Consider the following 18,648-nt stretch of genomic DNA (forward strand, 5'->3'; position numbering starts at 1 on the left):
TTATCGTCGTTATCGTTATAATTACAGTGATTTGTATAAGAGTTTACTTTGGTTGGGATTGAGCGTGGTGTTGGCATTAATTTTCATGTTTCACAAACCTTTTTGAAATGCAAATGCACACAAGTGGCTCGTAAAATGCAAAGACAAAGGTATTTGAGACAGATTCTCTCTCTCTCTCTCTCTCTCTCTCTCTCTCTCTCTCTCTCTCTCTTTGCCATTTTCTCTCTTTCGTTGTTCACTTAGGCGAGAGTTGCATTCACAATTCTTACCGGTTTGGTATTCAAATTCCAAGTGCTTTAGGAACTGAAGTTTCCGAATTGGATGAAGACACATTGAAAATGCGTCAAATTCACTGAATACTGGCTTTGTGAGTAAATCACATGGATTCCCCGCGAACAGCAACGTTTAGTGAACGTCTTTTACCTTGAGATTACCGAGCTTAATTCATAGGAAAATCTCGAATAGCAAAATCATGCAAATGAAGCGCAAATTGAATGTTTGAAGTCTCCTTTTCAAGTCTTCATTTTGAACAAGAGAGAAGCAATGAAAAGCTATCAAATCCAGCAATAAAATCTAGAATTCAACCATTAACTCATTTTACATCAACTGATTCTGACTAATGGAAAACTTTCGCCAGTTCAATGCGATTAATGAAACACACATACGGCTTGTTTCCACAATTATACTCCGTGTAAAATAAATTGAAACGTTTTACGCCTACGATGTTAACTCCAATTCAATTTTCAACGTCAATTGCATTTGGGTAAAAAAAACACAGCGATGGCAAAACAAAACAAAAACAATGACTCGCTTGGCAAATTTTGCTTCGTACAGTTCCAATTTGAACGCTTCAACGTGATCGCAATCGTCATTTTGTGGGCTATGAATAATTATTGTCATTACTTTTAACGAAAATTGGGCACCGGCAATTTTCCCTCTTACCGAAACGCTTTGCTATTGGCCGTGTGCCAAAATGGAATTTGGTTTAACGGAAGAGGGGCGGGGCAAGGAGACGCACACGTATATCGCATATATTTGATTAGATATATTGTGGCAACATTTCATGAAAATTGAAAGCAGCTAAGAGAGATTTGCCGAATTACTTCTTTTGCAACGTACTCGTCGTTTTTGTCTGTATACACACCGTACCTTAGTCTCACTGCGTTTACACGTACACATGAAATACGTTATTGTTTGTATTAATGTATTCAAACAGATTTATTTCTTCGCCAATTTTACGGCGATTCACATCGTTTGCGGCTTCCATAACTTTGGCTCTGGTGTTACAGCGTACACAGAAAATGTACGCACAGGAAGTAGCTAAACCATAAGTCGGGGGGAAAAGAGGCGAAAGAAGAAAGAGCATACGAGTGAAGGGAGATTTCATGCATATCAGATACAGAAATAATAGAATCAGATATGAATAGATAATTTTGGTATATTTTTGGAAAATGCCGTGCGTTGCGAACGAAAAACACCAACACACATTCTGGTGCTATTGGATGGCACCAGAATTTTGGTTTGTTTTCTTCACTCTTTTGCGAGTAGTCGTCAAAAATTCCATTCGCCCACATTTTTCGGATCTTGTATTCGCAATAAAACTCAATGTTATTCGAATTTTTCAATTCACGTTTTTTTGCCTTATTTTTCGGTTTCGTGTCGCAATTGATACACGCCATCGAACTGAAACTTACGTAAATCCACCCAGTTTTTACACACTGGAAAATACCCACTGTCGCTCGAATCTCTTTTTGCTATGTGCTCTGTTGACACAGGGTTTTAATGTAATAATATTTATCAACATGAATTACGAACAAAATGCTTGAATGAGATCGACACTCGTGCTCAAACAAGAAGCATCACCACCAACGACAACAGAACAAACAATTGTAACACATTTAATGCGTGTGGCAAACATTTAATTATTATGCATGTAAAACGAGTTCGACTAGATTGCGGGCGTAGACAAGTGAGACATGCACTTGAATTTCATGTTTGAATATGGTAGTAACACAAGCGAGCGCGCGCCACATACACATCCATCGATATATAAGTAATTTCTGTGAATTAATTTTCTTCATGAAAAGATGAGGAAAAAAAACTAACTTCACGCAAACATTTCTCTTAACTTTTCCGTTTTCCTGTTGAAGTTTCAATCATTCCACCATATACGTATGTTTGTGCACTCTGCACTCACACAACGCTCGAAACATTTCTCGCCGAAAAATGAAATAAATTTTCGTAAAATGTGTTCTGGTTTTGTGGCTGAGTCAATTTCAACTCTATTTATATCATTAAAAACAATGGCGGCATGTTGATCCACCGCCCGACAAACAAAAACTATCATCGTAATTTCAACCATTCTACTCTTTTTTCCTTCGGAATTTTGTGACATCCGACATTCCACCGAAAAAGAACACACACACACACAGAGAGAGAGAGAAAATGGCACACCGGAAAAAGTATACCCATAAAATATTTTCGTTATGAAACATAAACTTGACTCGAACAACTTTTGATTCGAAAAGTCTATCGTAAATAAAACTTCGGTTGACTTCAACAGCGGAGTGAAGGAAAATTCGGTTTCAGAAAAAAAATAAGTTGAAAATGGAAAATTGTTTGAATGTTTGTTGAATTATGGGTATTAGAAGCTTTGCTAGCACCTTGCGGTTACTTAATTGCTTTTCGGTTTATACACATCAAAATGTGAAAAGTAAATGCAGTCGGTAGAGTACGGGTGCATTCATTCGCTTTCCCATGGTCTGACATGATATGGAAATATTTGTGTGTGAGACTCGTAAATTTCGTCGGCTGCATGCGTTAGCTCGAGAGTGTGTATGTGTTAGAGAGAGAACCGTGTGCGCATTCGTTTTCTGCGTATATAAAGCGATTTAACACAAACTCGACCTTTTTACCTATAGACCCACATTGCGTTTAACTGCACACGACCGCATCCATGCGATATGCAATACATAGAAACGGGCAGTTATAAATTAAATGCCACCAGAAAATGGAGGGATTTTGTTAAATGATCTTGTTCGTGTGGCTCAGACAAGTGCCAACCACATTTAAATTAAAATGGCTTCTATTCAACGTGCCGAATTCATTATTTGCAACAATGGTGCAATAAATAAACGGTGTGGCTTACACTTTGCACCGCTTAATCCAAGCAGCAGTACATAATTTTACATGTACATGCATACGGTCGCTCTATTGTCCGTTTTTCTTTCGAGTCTCAATGAAAAACTGTGTAGAGAGCAATAAGTCAAAATAAATCTTTCGATGTGAATAGATATCACAAGTGCAGCGGCTTTTGACACAATTCCAAGATTAAATTAAATCCGCTGAGAGATACACATTTACAAGATTCCAAGCGACGATTTGCAGTATAATGTTATAAATTATGCGATAGAATAATCACAGAGAGATAGATAGAGAACAAGGGATAAAATGAGGAATAAAACTTTTCCACTTTTTAAATGGAATTCGTTTTACTAACCAAATTAGAGGTTTTTTCTGGTCCAGCTGTGGATCTGGTTTTTCTGTGCTAGTTTTTCCCTCCTATTTTTTTTCCATTGTGCCAATTCAAGTGGTTTCACAAAACTTTGATCTAACTACACGGAAACTGCATCGTAACTTTTCCACTATAAAAATTACTTTACAATAAAAGAATAAGAGTAATGGGATGAAAGTTGGCTGAAAGGCAAAACTACGCATTTCCAAGTGATTCTGCTTGAGTGTACAATGATATGAAAAGATGTAATAAATTTTTTTCCCAAGAAAAACCAATAAAATGTTTTTTTTTTGCTGCCAAATAAAAAATTTATGCAAAAATTGATATTTCATGTTTTCATTAAAACGCAAAAGTATGATCACATTTCCAGTGGTATATTATTAAGAATGATGTTGAAAGGGCACACAATTTACGATTCTTAAAGACACAATATTCCATTTAATTCCTTGATTAGACAAAAAAACTCTTTTCTTTGGTATACTTATGACTCCTCGTATTTAATGTTGGATCCGTTGGAAATGGCAATCTTTTGTGCTGTCGTCGAAAAATCAATCATCATTAATTGCCGAATGACTTATGAAACATAATGATGACATCTTCAAAATATAAATCACCTCAAGTCGACCCAAAACATCTACTTACGAAACTCAATGCGTGAAAATATCAAATCATTTATTTGCCAATTAATAATAGCTTTTTTTTCTACTGGTGTGGGTCGATTTCAGAAAGAGCCGATAATTAAAATAAGAATCCATTTTGGTGTCCTGCATTCGTCAGACTCATCAACATTGTGTCAATGGTGTACATTTTAGCTGTGAACAAACCACTCGAAATCGGTAAATTGCTCTTGATTTGTGTTTGATGAACCTAAAATAAAGTCGTTTCTGTGTGAATAATAAACCATTCAAGACGTTGATGGAACGAGAAAGAGAGAAAGAGAAAAAAAGACGAAATGAGTCAAAAATGCCACTAGAATGCCATTCATTAACACTCCATTTCAGATACGACTTCTAATTAAACGAACGGCAATGAGATGTACTTGATTCGTCTCTAATTTATTTGAGCATCATTTTAGTGTGCGCAAGGGAACCGAACGCGCACTCACTTTTACACCCATTCCACCTTCATTCATTTGCAATGAATTCCTCATTATCACAAGAGTTATGCTCTTTGTTTCTCTGTCAGTCGCTATTTCGCGTGCATTCATTGCCTATTTCCGCTATTTCCTGCGACTCATTTCTGCCATATTCACTCTCTTCGATTGTGTGCCCCGTTTTCCCGTCGACTGAGACTCTGCGTCGCTTCGTTTAAAAAAACGAATCATTTCCTTTCACTCCATCTACCTCTGTCTCGCTCTCTTGCTTCAGCTCGTACAACGTGAAGTCAGCAAAATGAGCTCGACATCATTACATGTTTAATGGCATGCGATTATTTGTATGACCCAAGAAAATGGAAATCAGATTTACGTTGAGTCAGACAGTCATATTCACACACATTAAGCTGCTATGCTCTCTGTGAGTACTCAACGTCTAACCGCAAACGGAAAGTGCAATGCGACCCGGAAATTACTAAAATGAGTTAAACAAAAATAAGAAAAAAACTATCGAGCATTTTAGACAGCTGCAATATATACTAGATTCAGCTGGTGGCACTTACAATTGCTATGCCAAAAAGACATTGTCTTTTGTTTTTCATTGCTCAAATATTGCCGTTATTTGCCATCTCCGAAATGTTACTTGTTTTTTTGGTCAGGTACCAATGTTACCAAAATAAAAGATTCAAACTTTTCACTTTGAGTCGAACAAATTATATCAGTGGATGTGTCAAAAAAGAAAGTTGACAATTCAGAATTGTGATTTCAACCAATGTTTCATTTGGGAATAAACCTGAAAATGTCTCTAAGAATAAGTTTCATTTCCCACAAATGACTAAATCGAATTTTGTTGTCCGCATCAGCAATCAGCGACTGATGGCAACAACAACAAATGAAGCATCCAATAAAAGTCATCGCCAAAGTTCAATATTTGTTTGAAGCGTCTGTTGATGGTGCTTGAGATTTCGTTTGCAAATTTGCATCGAAATTATAAGTGAACAAAATGTCGTACACACCGCAAACAGCACAAAAAAAATGTTCGAATCGAGAGATATGACGCGTAATTTGCAGCTTTTGTCCTTCTTAGAAGCAATCAAACCACATAGCACATACTGTTGTGTTGAAAAACGCATGTTTATAAATGGTCGATGTAAACAAGTTTAAAAATTTATTTGCTTTTCTCGGGTGAACAGCGCAAAACGACAACGACAACAGCAACCGACATCAGCCTGTCACTGGGACTGTTGTTGTTTTTTTATTCATTCATTCTCTCATTCGTACAACGACACGCACACTCTGGAGGAAAAATTGATATTGCATGTCGTTTACTGCGAATAAAACATGTAAAACACACTAATGAAATATGGATTCACTTTTTGGGCGCATTTGATGCGAGACTAGGTACGAAAGCGAAAGGGAGACTGGAGCAAGCGAGCGTGCGATAGGGAGGTGAGACAGCGGCGCTGGGACCTGGTTCATGTAGTTTGCGTTTGGTCGATTTATACGTATTAATCTATCAAATTTATTAATGCTTTGAACTGAATATGACAATGCGAAGAATGAACAACATTCTGCGACCATTAATTCATATATTTCACATACACACACACACGCACGATGTTCAGCGTTTCAGATTGCTGGGTATGTGCGTGTCGTTGGTCGTATACCCTGAACATGCATTGCTGACACAACATGACACATTAAATTGATCTCGCACAATGACAAATATGACGAGACTGCGACATTCTCCCATGAAATAGAACTTTACATGCACAAAACACAAGTGACCAACCAAACAAACGGTTCGTTCCATCGACGAAAGGTTTTATGGGGCTGTTGGTACCGAAACGAGAAAGAGAAATGACAAAATAGTCTAGTTTTGCCCGCATAAAATTGCCTAATGATGCCATTTGTTCCAATAACCAAGAATGAAAACACCACTGAAAACCTTTGTGGGAACAAACTGTGTGTCATTTTTCTGTTTTATTTCAAATACTTCGAAAATCTGGTCGGCATATTTTAACATTGTATGTTTTATTGTTACTCAGACCATTTTGTTCATTACAACTTATCCAACTAGGTGCTACAGTTAATTTAGTTGGCCAATTCTTATTTTTGGCATCGACACTTGACTCAATGCATTTTTTTTTTTACTTATTCACTATGTGACAAACATTAAACGTAATTCACGAAACATTACATTTATGACATTTTTTTTCTTCAATTTTTCTCTCGTCTACGTGTCAGTCAGATAAATATTTTATTAAAAGTGTGTGTGGATATTTAGAAAAAATAAAATAAATAATAGTTATACCATCACATGATTTATACTCGTCTATGTGAGCAAATTTGACAATTTTCGTTGGCAAACCTTGTTTTTGTCTTTTTTTATAATTTTTGTTTTTTTTATCTCAATTTTTATCACTTTTTTATCCTTTTTTTTCATGAATAAATAAATTAAAAATCGAAGAATGATTAAGATTAGAAATTTGTTCATACATTTCTCATGTATATTTTCTATATTTCTTAATCATCTCTTCATCAGACAATTTTTCGTCTTCAAAGTGCATTCGTAAGTGTGCGATGAACTTTGTTTTATCCGCAAACACTTTTTTACACCACGAGCATACGAATTCTTCTTTCTGCTCTTTTGATACCACTCCTATCGATGGAATTATTTCATTGGTCGGTCCATTCGTAGGCAATTCACTGGCCGCATTGGAATTCACAGCTGGTGCAGCTGCTGATGTCCCTGGAATATTTGAGCCATTTTGATTGGATACGGGCACACATTCATTTGACTGAGGCTCGGAAGTGGAACAATGATTTTTGCCATTCTTCGACTCCATGTGTGTTGGCGATGTTCTCAACACTTCTTCAGAACAGTTCTCACGCGGAATTTTCTTTCTCCCATGAACTCTGCCATCAGCTGTGAAATACAAAAGAAGGTGTCAATTTTGGAAAAATAAAACAAATGCTACGAATCAAAACTGGTGTCGATATTTTGAGACAAGAAAAATTCAATAAAATCACTCACTTGTAGTACGTCTACTCCTCAATTTGCGTGGATTTTCCGTATTTTCCGAATTGTCGATGGAGCGAGCACGTTTCGCTGCCCGACTTCTTGTCATCATTCTCGATTGTAAATTGTGGGCCTCTCTTGATGGCGTGGACGATACTGGTGGCTGCTCCTGGAATCCTGTTTCAATAAAAATGAATGGCTTTTATTGGCAAATGTCAATAATCAAAATTATTCTGATGACTATTACCATCACACGATTTGGATTTTTCCTCAGTCGTTGTATCGTGATTGGCAGGTGGACTGGGCTTGATTGAACTGTTCGAATTTGTTGCCAATGATATCGATTCACCGTCGCTTTTTCCATGCCGAGCAGTGTCATCGGATGCTTCCATCGGTTCTGTTTGTATTCCGATCGATGACACCGCGTTATTGGTCGCCGGTTCATTGGTGATTACTTCAGGCCCACTTATCTCACTCACATTTTCAGATGGTGCAGCTTTTAGTCTTTCTTCGCGATACCGATCGAACGTCAGTTGAACCCTACATTAATGCAAATAGCACGAATTTCAATGAAAATTTGTGTTCATAAATTGTGATTCAATTACATCAACATAAACAAATTTACTTACATAATTCTAACATTTCGGATACTATTCTGCATATCAGCACTACCGACTTCGTTTAAAAAACGGTCCATGTCAGGTTGTAAAGCGTCCAAAAGTGACTTGCTTATTCCTTTTAACAAACTGGAACTCATGATCAATGTTTCTGTTGAATAGAGAAACGAATTTCATACAATGAACAATCAAAATTGATCAGACATGATTCGAAAACACTCAAGAAACTAGTGACGAATGCGAAAAAATTGTAATGAACACAAAGAAATGACTGAGCTAATTGATAGATATCACTTGAATTTAACCTCAAATCGAACGGAAATATTCTGATCGCAAAAAAAAATCTGACTTACAACTATTTTTCTTTTTGTTTTTGATTATTCTTGGCTTTTGATTTTCTTGGATTTTATTGTTTTGACACTTAATTCCACTTTCAAAACTACACGTTCACAAGAACATTTAAAAAAAATTCAGACAAACATACTGCATACACACTGATACGGATTTGACGCCAAAACAAAACTTCTTCACCTTCTGTCAATCTATTGCAACACACACAAGCGTGAATGTAGAGTGAGCGAAAAGTGAGCGAAATGTCAAATTCGAATTGCCTTCAATACGTACAATTCGTAAAATTGGAACGATTGGAATCTCTTTGGAGATTTACTTGCTATTTTCTATTTAATGGGTTTATTCCATGATTTGTCTCTATGAATATTTGAATAATGAATGTCGTTAAGCATTTTTAGGCGAAGTTTCATCATTTCAATTTTGTTCTATTTTGAAAATCATGAAATATCGACATATAAATGAAAAATCTAGTTTGATTCTTTTTAAAACATACTTTTCATGCCATGAACTAAATAAATTCTTGATGCACTACTGACTGAGCGAATTCCAAATACAAATTCTAGTCCAATTTAACGCAAAGTATTGGATTGACTTGTTTATTTGTTTATTTCACATTCAACATTTTATGTTAGGACATGTCTTTTGTTTTTATTGGATATCACGGAATTGACAAACTCACAAAATTAAATTTTTCTCTATTGTTCACATAAATAATATCGTCACACATTTGTTTTTCTCTTGCCTTTCGAATTACTCTAAGAGGAAATCTTCAAAGCTTTTTTTTCGTACATTTTTCTTACGAATTTCTACTTTATCTCTCTTAATTAGAACATAAATTCATACGATTTTTCGATATTCGGCAATCAATTCGTCATCTGATAATGTTGTGTTCTCGTAGTGTATTTTCAAGTGCTTAACGAACTTTATTCTGCCCACGATATCACTCTTTCTACATGTTGAGCACATGAATTTCTCTGTTTCTTGACGTTTTTTACAGGCTTCTGAGTTCAGGTGACGATTAAGGTTTGCCTTTGCTTTGAAATCCATAGGGCAAAGCTCGCACTTGAATGGTCTATCGTCGGAATGTTTGACCATGTGTAGATTTAACTGCTTCGCTGATGGACTAGAAAATGCGCAATCCTTTTGTGAGCATTTGTGCAAAGTTTTCGGTGTTGATACGACGCTATTTTGGGGAATCGATGCTTGTTTTGGTAAACCATCTACCAAATGGAAGAGAATACTTCAATATTAGACAAAAAATGTTTGAAAAATCGCATGAATTCGATTTGTTATTGAGTTTTTGATGCGATATAAGATCTGATTAAGTAAAACTCATCGCTAAAATGTAATTCTTGAACTAAATTCTCCGAAATAAATCAATTCAATCCAAAATCATCACCTGGACCATCGGAATTCACATTCGTTTCCGATTTGTCCACCAATTTTCCGGTGGAATGTCTCGTTTTTCTCTTCTGCTTTGTTTGCACCACTGGTTCATCTCGCGAATCGCTGGTCTCGCTTGATGGTGCAGTCCCAATACTAGTTGACGATACTGGTGGCACTTCGACCCCTATTTCAATTAGAATAAATTACTTTTGTTATTAAATGTCACAGATCGTAATTGCTTTGATCGTTTGCTCAATGATCATCCTCACTTGGTTCACATTTTTTCACTGCTGCTGTTTTTTGACTGTCAATTGCGCTGTGACATGACTTCGATGACCCATTGGAAGTCGATTCTCTGGATTTTGAAACTGATTTCGAAAAAAAGGAAAAGAGAATTGGCAAAGTGTTATAAATCAAAACTGGTATCGATGCTTTGTGGCGATAATATCGCCGCGATGTACAATTTCACTCACTTGTCTTTCGTCTTTTGTTTGATTTGCTCGAATCATCTGACTCATCATTGGACATTGATTCATCACACTTGGCACGTTTGCTTTTCGCTCCTGTTTGTACCACTTGTTCACCTTTCAAATGGCTAGTCTCACTCGAGGACGCATTCTCAGTCAACGCAGTAGTGGAAGTGACCACGTCACGAATCTCACTGATATTCGGTACAGCTGATGCTGCCGCTTGTCTTTGCTTGAGTATTTCATTGCAATAGCGGTCAAATACCAATTCAGCTCTATATTAAAACAAATCAAAACGGTGAGCTATTGCATATTTCATGAATTCAACAACATCGAAAAACACCAATTTACTTACGTAGCACGAACATTTCGATTTAGATTTAATATGTTTTCGTCCTCTTGAATATAATCATTACCGGCTTCGTTGAAGAAGCGGTCAATGTCTTGTTGAATTTTGATCTTCAGTGTGTTTAAAAAATAGCTTGCAGTCATTGTTCTAATGAAAGGAGGGAAAAAATTAAGAGAAACATTCAAAATGAGATTAAATTTTGACAATCAGTCAGATTTTCAGCCGGCAAAAAGGGAATAGTTCCAGTACACACATAAAATAGTTGGAAAAGATCTGTTTACATGAAAAATCATTCTACCTCTAAACTTACAATGAATGTAAACATCAAAAATACCGCTGTCAACTGAATTTTCCCCACAACTCGGTTGGCACTCGACAATTTTCTTTATTTTGACGATTTTTCTGTTTGCTTCAGCTCCGAAACCAATTAGATTAAATGGAAATTTACACAATATTTGCACGACTGCCATTCACTATCGCCAAAGTAAATGTCGACTTCCGACGAACTGTCACACGGTAAGCGGCGAATTGTGAAATGTCAATGTTTGGAATCTCTTCGAAATTTTGAATTTCGTTTAGCTTCGTGTTTTACACTTGTACGTTAAATCATGGAAGAGAATAAAAATTGTAATAAACCGGCTTAGAATAAATGGATTTTCGTTGATATTCAGCAAATGGAAAAAAACACACACAGCAATCAACAATGTGGTTTAGTTTCAACCGAAAACTACTTTTTTTTTACCATGAACAAAGACAACGATTGATCTATACACGCATTGGTTGTTCAATTAACCTAATAGAATCGACAACTTTTCAGACATTAACTTGCTTTTTCCATTGAATGCCCTCAAAGATGCTTGAGATAGACCTTGATTCAGTTTGATAAGGTTTACATATTTTCCATTCCATAAACATCAAACTCTTGATGAATTCAAATTTGGAGTTAGTTCAAAAAACACGATTTTATGCGTACGAACAATGTATTTAATAAGAACCATTATGATTTTTTTTGCCGAAGTATAATGCGAATTATTGTAACAAGCTATGTTAACATTTAAATCTTTTTAAACTATTTCAATATGCCACTTTTGCTTGAACATTTTCCTGGAGAAGACCATGAATAGGGTACGGAGTGTTTGTCTACAATGTAGCTACTGACGATCCCGTGAACAGCAATTCCCATCGACGTTTCCATTTGGCTCAGCTGGTGTAGCTCTTAGTGTTTCTTCGCGATAGCGATCGAACGCCAATCCAACTCTATATTGATAAAAATCAAAATTTCGAATTTTAATTTAAAAACATGCGAGTTATATGAATTCAAAAGCCCCAAATAATGAACCCACTTACATAGCTCTAACATTTCGGGTAAGAAATGCTCGGTTGTCTTCCTCCCGAACGAAAACATTACCGACTTCATTCAAGAAACGGTCCACGTCCAGTTGCAAATTGTCTGTAAGTGACTTGTTCATTCTTTTTAGCAAATTTCGATCCATGTTTATGTTGGATAAAGAAATGAATACATTGGATGTTGGATTGAAGTAGTAGTAAATTGTTTTCGAAAATCTAAACCAACAATTTCATTGACGAATGAAGAATAATTTCAATGAATCAAAATAAATGACTGGGCAAACTGATATTACACGAAACATAACCTTGAAACTTACCAAAAATGTTGACGAATAAAATGCCGCTGATAAGTGAGTGGATTTCTCGTTCAATTCGATTGAAACTCAACGATTTTCTGTCTTTTGATGTTGACTTCGGCCAATTGTAAAATTCCAAAATTAAAAACAAAATTATATGAAACGGAAATTATAACAATTTTTATACGGCAACTGCTGACTACCGCCAAAACGAATGTGACCTTCCTACTAATGCTCAGCTTATGTCACAAGGTAACTAATACCAATGAAAAAAGATAACCAAGATGCACACTGGCAATGCCAGTCTGGCTTGAAGACAATTGCAAAGCAGCGAAATGTCAAATTCGAAATTGATTCGACCGTTCAGTTTGATCAATTAGCGCTCTTTTCGAAAAGGTGATTTTCTATCTTTTACTTGTTGTTTGAATAATAAAAATGCGTTAGGTCACGGAAGTGAACAACAATGCTTGAGAAACAATGGTTCTACTCAGTTTTGTAAATGAAATGTTTTGACTATAAATAAAAGCATGCAATCGACCAAAATAGGGTTTAATTTGATGTTTTGTGCCATGAACTAGGCGATGAAATCGAATTATCCATATTTCTGTTGATGATGTTGAGAATAGAGTTCAAATGCCTTTGCATTGAAAACAAAACGAGAGTTTTTATTCAAACGATTAGCAAATTCTTGAACAGTTTCTATGTGATATAAATTAATATCGAACTATTTGCAGAGTAGAGTTTGACAATGATGTTAATCATACGCTTAAGTTACACTTTTTTGTCGATCCTATAAAAATTGCATGTATTTTCGTCATTTGGCAACTAAAGATACGTCTTAAATTTGAACATTTTTCTTAACATTATAAAAGGCTTAGAGCCGTGTGAAATATTTATGTATAATGATGAACGAATGCGGTAATGAATTGTTTTTCTTGAAGTAATGCTGCTTCTTTGTATTAAATGTTAGACTTTGATGGCAGAACTTTGGTTTCCGACACAGTCGCAGTTGATGATGGTGCTGCCACTGGTTGTTTTGCCCGAAAATCAAAGCCTTCAAATTGATAAACCGATGTACTGGAGCTTTGCTCCAATGTCATTCCATCAAGCCTTGCTTTTTCTGCATCCTCTTTCGATTTTGCGTCAGCCATAATTCGCTTCAAATCGAAATTCACATCCGATTTGTTGTCCGATAGCATTTCGTCAGCACCGAATCTGATAACATCAAGTAGGACGTCTTTATGGTTTTCTCCCTCATTCTTTATGCTAGCTTTGCGACTGCTTTTGATCACCAATCTGTCGAGACGTTCTTTGATTTCAGCCCGTTGAACGATGCGTTGATCAACAGTGAATTCGGTGATGAGCCGGAACACATGAACTTGTTTCTTCTGGCCGATTCGGTGAACGCGATCGATTGCTTGAAAGTCAACCTGGGGATTCCAATCGGAATCGTAGATGATTACGGTGTCAGCCGTTGTTAGGTTGATACCTGTTCAGAACAAAACAAAAAAATATGTAGAATATTCAAATCAATCCCAATCGATTCACTAAACATTTTTCGAAAAAAAGAGAACAACGTTTTTACCTAAGCCACCCGCTCGCGTCGTGATGATGAATATGAAAACATCGCTGTTCTCGGCATTGAAATCGCTTATATCAGCAGTGCGCTGTTCAATTTGCTTGTCGCCATCCAACCGACGAAATGTGTAGCCCTTCCAAACCAAGTAATCTTCGATTATGTCGAGCATAATCTTGAATTGACTGAATAGAACTACACGCGATCCTTTTGCCTTGAGCTGTGCAAGCAACTGATCCAACACTTTCATCTTTCCGCAACTATCGACCAAATGTTGATCAGTTGTATAAGGTGGACCAGATTCGATGCCATTTATGAGATACGGATGATTAGCCGCCTTACGCAATTCCATCAAAATCTGATTGATTTTAGCGTATGTCACTTCACCATTGCCTTTGATGACCTTGATTTCCTTGAGCAACACCTTCTTGTATGTGTCACGTTGAAGTGGTGCTAAATCGACGTACAATTTCATCTCTTTCTTGGGCAACAATGATAATTCTACTTCGGATTTGATGCGACGCAACATGAATGGCTTCAGAATGACGTGTATACGATTGACGGTTGTTTGATTACCACTCAAACAATCGTCTGCGTCAAACCAGGTGTCAAAATCGGCTGAACTGGAGAATACGTCCGGTAACAGATAGTTCAACAAAGCCCAGAGCTCATGCAAATTGTTCTAAAAGTAAAATATTAACACCAAAATGCAATGAGTTCGAAGTTATAGTCAGAAAATTTGGGTTTTAGTGGCAAATGTTTTAAAATTTTAATAAGAAAATGCTATTTTATCGTAAATATGCTTAATTTATTTGTTCAATCAATGAAAATTGGTCCATACCTGCAATGGAGTTCCGGTGAGCATGAGCCGATGGTTCGACTTGATCGCATGTAATGCTTCATTCATCTTCGACTTTTCATTTTTGATCTTATGACCTTCATCTAGCACAACGTATTGCCATTTCGGTTTTCGGAATTTATGATATTCTTTCAAAGCGATATCGTATGATGTGATGCACAAATCCCAATCTTCGGGCTCCTTCAATCTTTTCAACAATTTCGGACGATCTTTCTTGTAAGCGTGCAACACAAACGCTCGCAATGATGGACAGAAGCGTTGTGCTTCGTTCAACCAATTTTGTAGCGTTGACAACGGTGCAATCACCAAAAATGGTCCGTCAACTTTCCTGCGGATTGATTAACATTGAATTGTCAGATGGATAGATTGAAAATACGCACATGTGCGACAAATCCCTCGAAATACAGCACAAAAATCTCAATGTGACTTGGAATTCACAATGAATGAATGTGATGACAGAATGGAATCATTCAAATTGATGATGATTTTGTTCATTGAATGCCTTTTCTCTCAAATTTCTACGAAAAATACTCACTTGACATTCTTCATGTAGCCAAAAATCGAAATGGTCTGAATGGTTTTGCCAAGGCCCATTTCATCGCCCAAAATCCCATTGATTCCATTTTCGCACAATTTGATTAACCAATTCAACCCATTTATTTGATAGTCGCGCATTTCACCGTCAATGTAATCGGGCGTTTTGTCATATTGCATCAACTTCACTTCGTCCCTGTCCGACACTGGCAATTCAAAGCTACCGTCTTCCTTCTTTAGTCGTCTGCACGCAAAACACATTTTTTCACGTTGATTAATACAAATCCTTAAAAATGATCCATGATTGAATGTATGGTTACTTACTTGGGTTTAATTTCAGCTGACTCTTTGTTGCGATGACCCTTTTTGCCTGCGTTTTTAGCTTTCGTGCCATTCGTGACAAAATGCGAAAACAGTTCAGCTCGTTTCAACAAATATTCCAGTCGGCTATCGCGTTTAGATTCATGCTCGTTGTTGTTTTCCTGAATGGAAAAAGAATGTAAACGATTGCATGAGCTGACAAAAATTGTACAAATACAAAATAACCACTTGAGATGAGTGTGATTAGAGCCGTTCTAAAAATAAATTGAGGTTAGTGTCAAGACGCGGACACATTGCTCAATACAACAAATGAAATCTTCTATATCGAATTGCTTGCAATTTTCTTACCAAATATTTGTCCAATTTGATTGGCGCATTTTCCTTTTGCTCGCTACGCGACATTTTACTAATAAAAATTGAAACGACCAACAAATTGTCTTTAACTTAAAATCACAGCACAAAACAGCACACAAAACGAAATGAAGTCGTTGGTGAACAATGAGCAAGTGTTCTCCAAGTGAGAATGTACTCATTGGTATGACGGTGTCACTGACCGTTAGTTTGAATTCTATGAGTTTCACTGCAACATTTTCGAACTTGTCAAACTCAAATTTTGCACACATTCAATTCCGATTAGTGTGGCCGTTGCCAAATCACACGCATAACTTTCGGAATAACCGAATCAATACTTTTGATTTTGATGAAAATACAAATATTTACGGCATTCAATTGGATTCTTATTTGACAAAAGTCTACTCTGATATGATTAAAAAAAAAATTCGTTGAAAATGATTTTTCAAATGTCATTCGTTAGGCTAAATCTGCATATTAACATTTCATCAGAAATGGCTGAATCGAAACGACGAGCTATTTTCGTTCAAACACTCTTCGAATCAGAGAATCAGCGCTTTGGTTTTGGTAAACGGAACAAAACAAGCGTATTCGCCTGGCGAAAAAAAAAGTTTCACTTCGTGACTTGGTATTTCAAATTCGAAACATGCTTAGTCTAGTGGTTATGATATCTCACTCTCACAGAGAATTTTATTAAAAATTTAATGGGATAAAAATTAAAAATAATTAAAAATGCAGAAAAAATGATCAAAACAGCAATTATTGTGACTGAGAAGATGAAAAAATGTAAAAAAAAAATTAATTCCCCTACCGGGAATTGAACCCGGGCCTTCTCGGTGAGAGCGAGATATCCTAACCACTAGACAATAGAGGACATGTAAGAAATGACGCTTAATGCTTTCTCATTCGACTGTTTTTGCAATGCCACAATTCTGCTTACACACAGTCGCCATCACGTATACGTTCAATTGTAAATGTAGCAAAGCAGAGCAGAGCATAGGAAAGATTCAAGCGAAGAAAGAAAAAAAACAAAAGAAAAGAACGAAGAAAAAAATATGAATCGATCAAAGCAAAACCATCGTGATTGCGTCATAACTTTTCAACTCTTTGTTTATATTCACAAGTCTCAAGCAATATTCTCGCTGTGAATTTCGAATGACAAATTGCCTGATAACAAAATTCGTTGAACGAATGGTTGCTAGTCCAGACGTTGATTTGAAGATGAATTTTTAATGCTTGTTATTTGTTTTCAATGTCACAGCGACTGAAATGTTATTCCAATGAAACAATTATAAATCCATTTGGTTGCGTCATTCCATATTATAGCCACAAAGCGATTAGAACTCTTTTTTTTCTGTCACAAAAATAAATGTTATGAGTCATTTGGAGTGAATATAATTGCCCATCGCTCATCTGATAACCAAATATATATGGAAAATGGCCCCTCTGAGTCTTGATTTGTGTACAACATTGACTTTGACGGACTTTGACATATTCGACGCTGGAACATCAAAAATCAAAATTGTCAATGCCTCAACATTTGTTTACTCTCTTTCAATGTTAAACCAAAAATAAATCATGGAAAATGGAGTCTTTAAAGAAATGGAGGTGGACGTCGGAAAAATATTGATATTTCAGTCACGGTTCGGATGTCTAAAGAGGAGAGTGGAAACGTTAGGTGAGAGAAAATCGAAACCTCCCCATGTCTGATGAACATCAGTAAGCAAATGAGTATACAATGTACTCGTTGTTTGTGATTATCCATCTAATCAGCTTGCAGTTGATTCGTTTTTTTTGAGCGTGTTTTGGAACGAAACAAAAACATGAGGTCAATGACATTTTAAACCCAAGCATTCAATGCCTCCGAATAAGGGCAAATATTAATCAAAGTGACAAATTCTAGCCATTACTCAAAAATTTCGTATGAAAACAAAATAAACACCTTACAAAAGTGGAATTTAATATTCGCTCAAGGGTTAAAACGAAAGAGTGACAAAATGAATGCGACAAGAAAACCGATATTCAAAAACGTACGGAGTTGTGAATATGATTCAGAGCGATGAAAAAGATACAGAGTGAATGGGAAAGAACACGCGCACGAAACACAAATGGAGTATACATCTCTGGCAATATTTTAATAAAGATCAAACAAAAATGAGCATTTATGTCATTAGTCGGTTAACGATCGATGAAAAGAAACAAAGCTGAAAAAAGAAGAGCTTTTTGTTGAAACATGAAATGTGATTTTAATGAGTTGCTGTGGTAAAATGAGCGGAAATCAAAGAAAATGCTCGTCGTCTTCGTGGTCGTGTGTATGTTTCGAAGGGAGAATATCCATTTGAATGCATATTTAATTATACATCTCCATCGTTGCTTTGTCACATCTACGTCAGCGGATGGTTAACATGGGCAACTGCGCTTTTGCTCGCTCTGCCCTTACCGTCACACCAAACATACCATCACAAAGTTAACGGTTCGTATGCATGGTGTGAAATAAGAGCTCAAGATACAATACGATTTGATTGCACAAGTTGTGTGGGGCAATTTATTTGTGCAGAGCCATCC

General features: G+C 36.3%; 4 protein-coding genes and 1 non-coding gene across 6 annotated transcripts in view; 1 reads left to right on the top strand and 4 right to left on the bottom strand.

The window, feature by feature from the left end:
• LOC129565608 (chondroadherin-like) overlaps positions 1-18,648 on the top strand; it is a 47,090-nt gene that overhangs the window by 18,475 nt on the left and 9,967 nt on the right. The gene's annotated exons all lie outside the window — the stretch shown is intronic.
• Positions 6,557-8,927, bottom strand: LOC129565610 (uncharacterized). Its single transcript, XM_055440631.1, has 5 exons — positions 8,600-8,927; positions 8,259-8,397; positions 7,877-8,169; positions 7,645-7,806; positions 6,557-7,536 (listed from the first exon to the last, which is right to left on the bottom strand). The coding sequence occupies exons 2-5, from the start codon at positions 8,384-8,386 to the stop codon at positions 7,112-7,114; spliced, it is 1,008 nt and encodes a 335-aa protein (XP_055296606.1). The 5' UTR covers positions 8,387-8,397; positions 8,600-8,927; the 3' UTR covers positions 6,557-7,111.
• Positions 9,180-12,362, bottom strand: LOC129565609 (zinc finger protein 708-like). Of its 2 annotated transcripts, none has more exons than XM_055440630.1 (7): positions 12,147-12,362; positions 11,110-12,056; positions 10,806-10,946; positions 10,457-10,725; positions 10,253-10,351; positions 9,997-10,167; positions 9,180-9,817 (listed from the first exon to the last, which is right to left on the bottom strand). In XM_055440630.1, the coding sequence occupies exons 3-7, from the start codon at positions 10,940-10,942 to the stop codon at positions 9,435-9,437; spliced, it is 1,059 nt and encodes a 352-aa protein (XP_055296605.1). In that variant the 5' UTR covers positions 10,943-10,946; positions 11,110-12,056; positions 12,147-12,362; the 3' UTR covers positions 9,180-9,434. The 2 variants fall into 2 exon arrangements, with proteins under 2 accessions (XP_055296605.1, XP_055296604.1); XM_055440629.1 differs by having other exon boundaries at positions 11,098-12,056; positions 12,147-12,293.
• Positions 13,081-16,300, bottom strand: LOC129565606 (chromatin-remodeling complex ATPase chain Iswi-like). The gene is made up of 6 exons (XM_055440625.1): positions 16,081-16,300; positions 15,736-15,893; positions 15,413-15,655; positions 14,860-15,205; positions 14,028-14,700; positions 13,081-13,931 (listed from the first exon to the last, which is right to left on the bottom strand). Exons 1-6 carry the CDS (start codon positions 16,132-16,134, stop codon positions 13,402-13,404), a joined length of 2,004 nt encoding a protein of 667 aa, XP_055296600.1. The 5' UTR covers positions 16,135-16,300; the 3' UTR covers positions 13,081-13,401.
• Trnae-cuc (transfer RNA glutamic acid (anticodon CUC)) lies at positions 16,886-16,957 on the bottom strand. The gene has a single exon. It is a non-coding gene; the product is annotated as a tRNA-Glu (tRNA).

Source organism: Sitodiplosis mosellana, unplaced genomic scaffold (assembly GCF_009176505.1).
Source record: "Sitodiplosis mosellana isolate CC-2019 unplaced genomic scaffold, AAFC_SMos_1.0 Smas_scaffold_3, whole genome shotgun sequence".
NCBI lineage: Eukaryota > Metazoa > Arthropoda > Insecta > Diptera > Cecidomyiidae > Sitodiplosis > Sitodiplosis mosellana.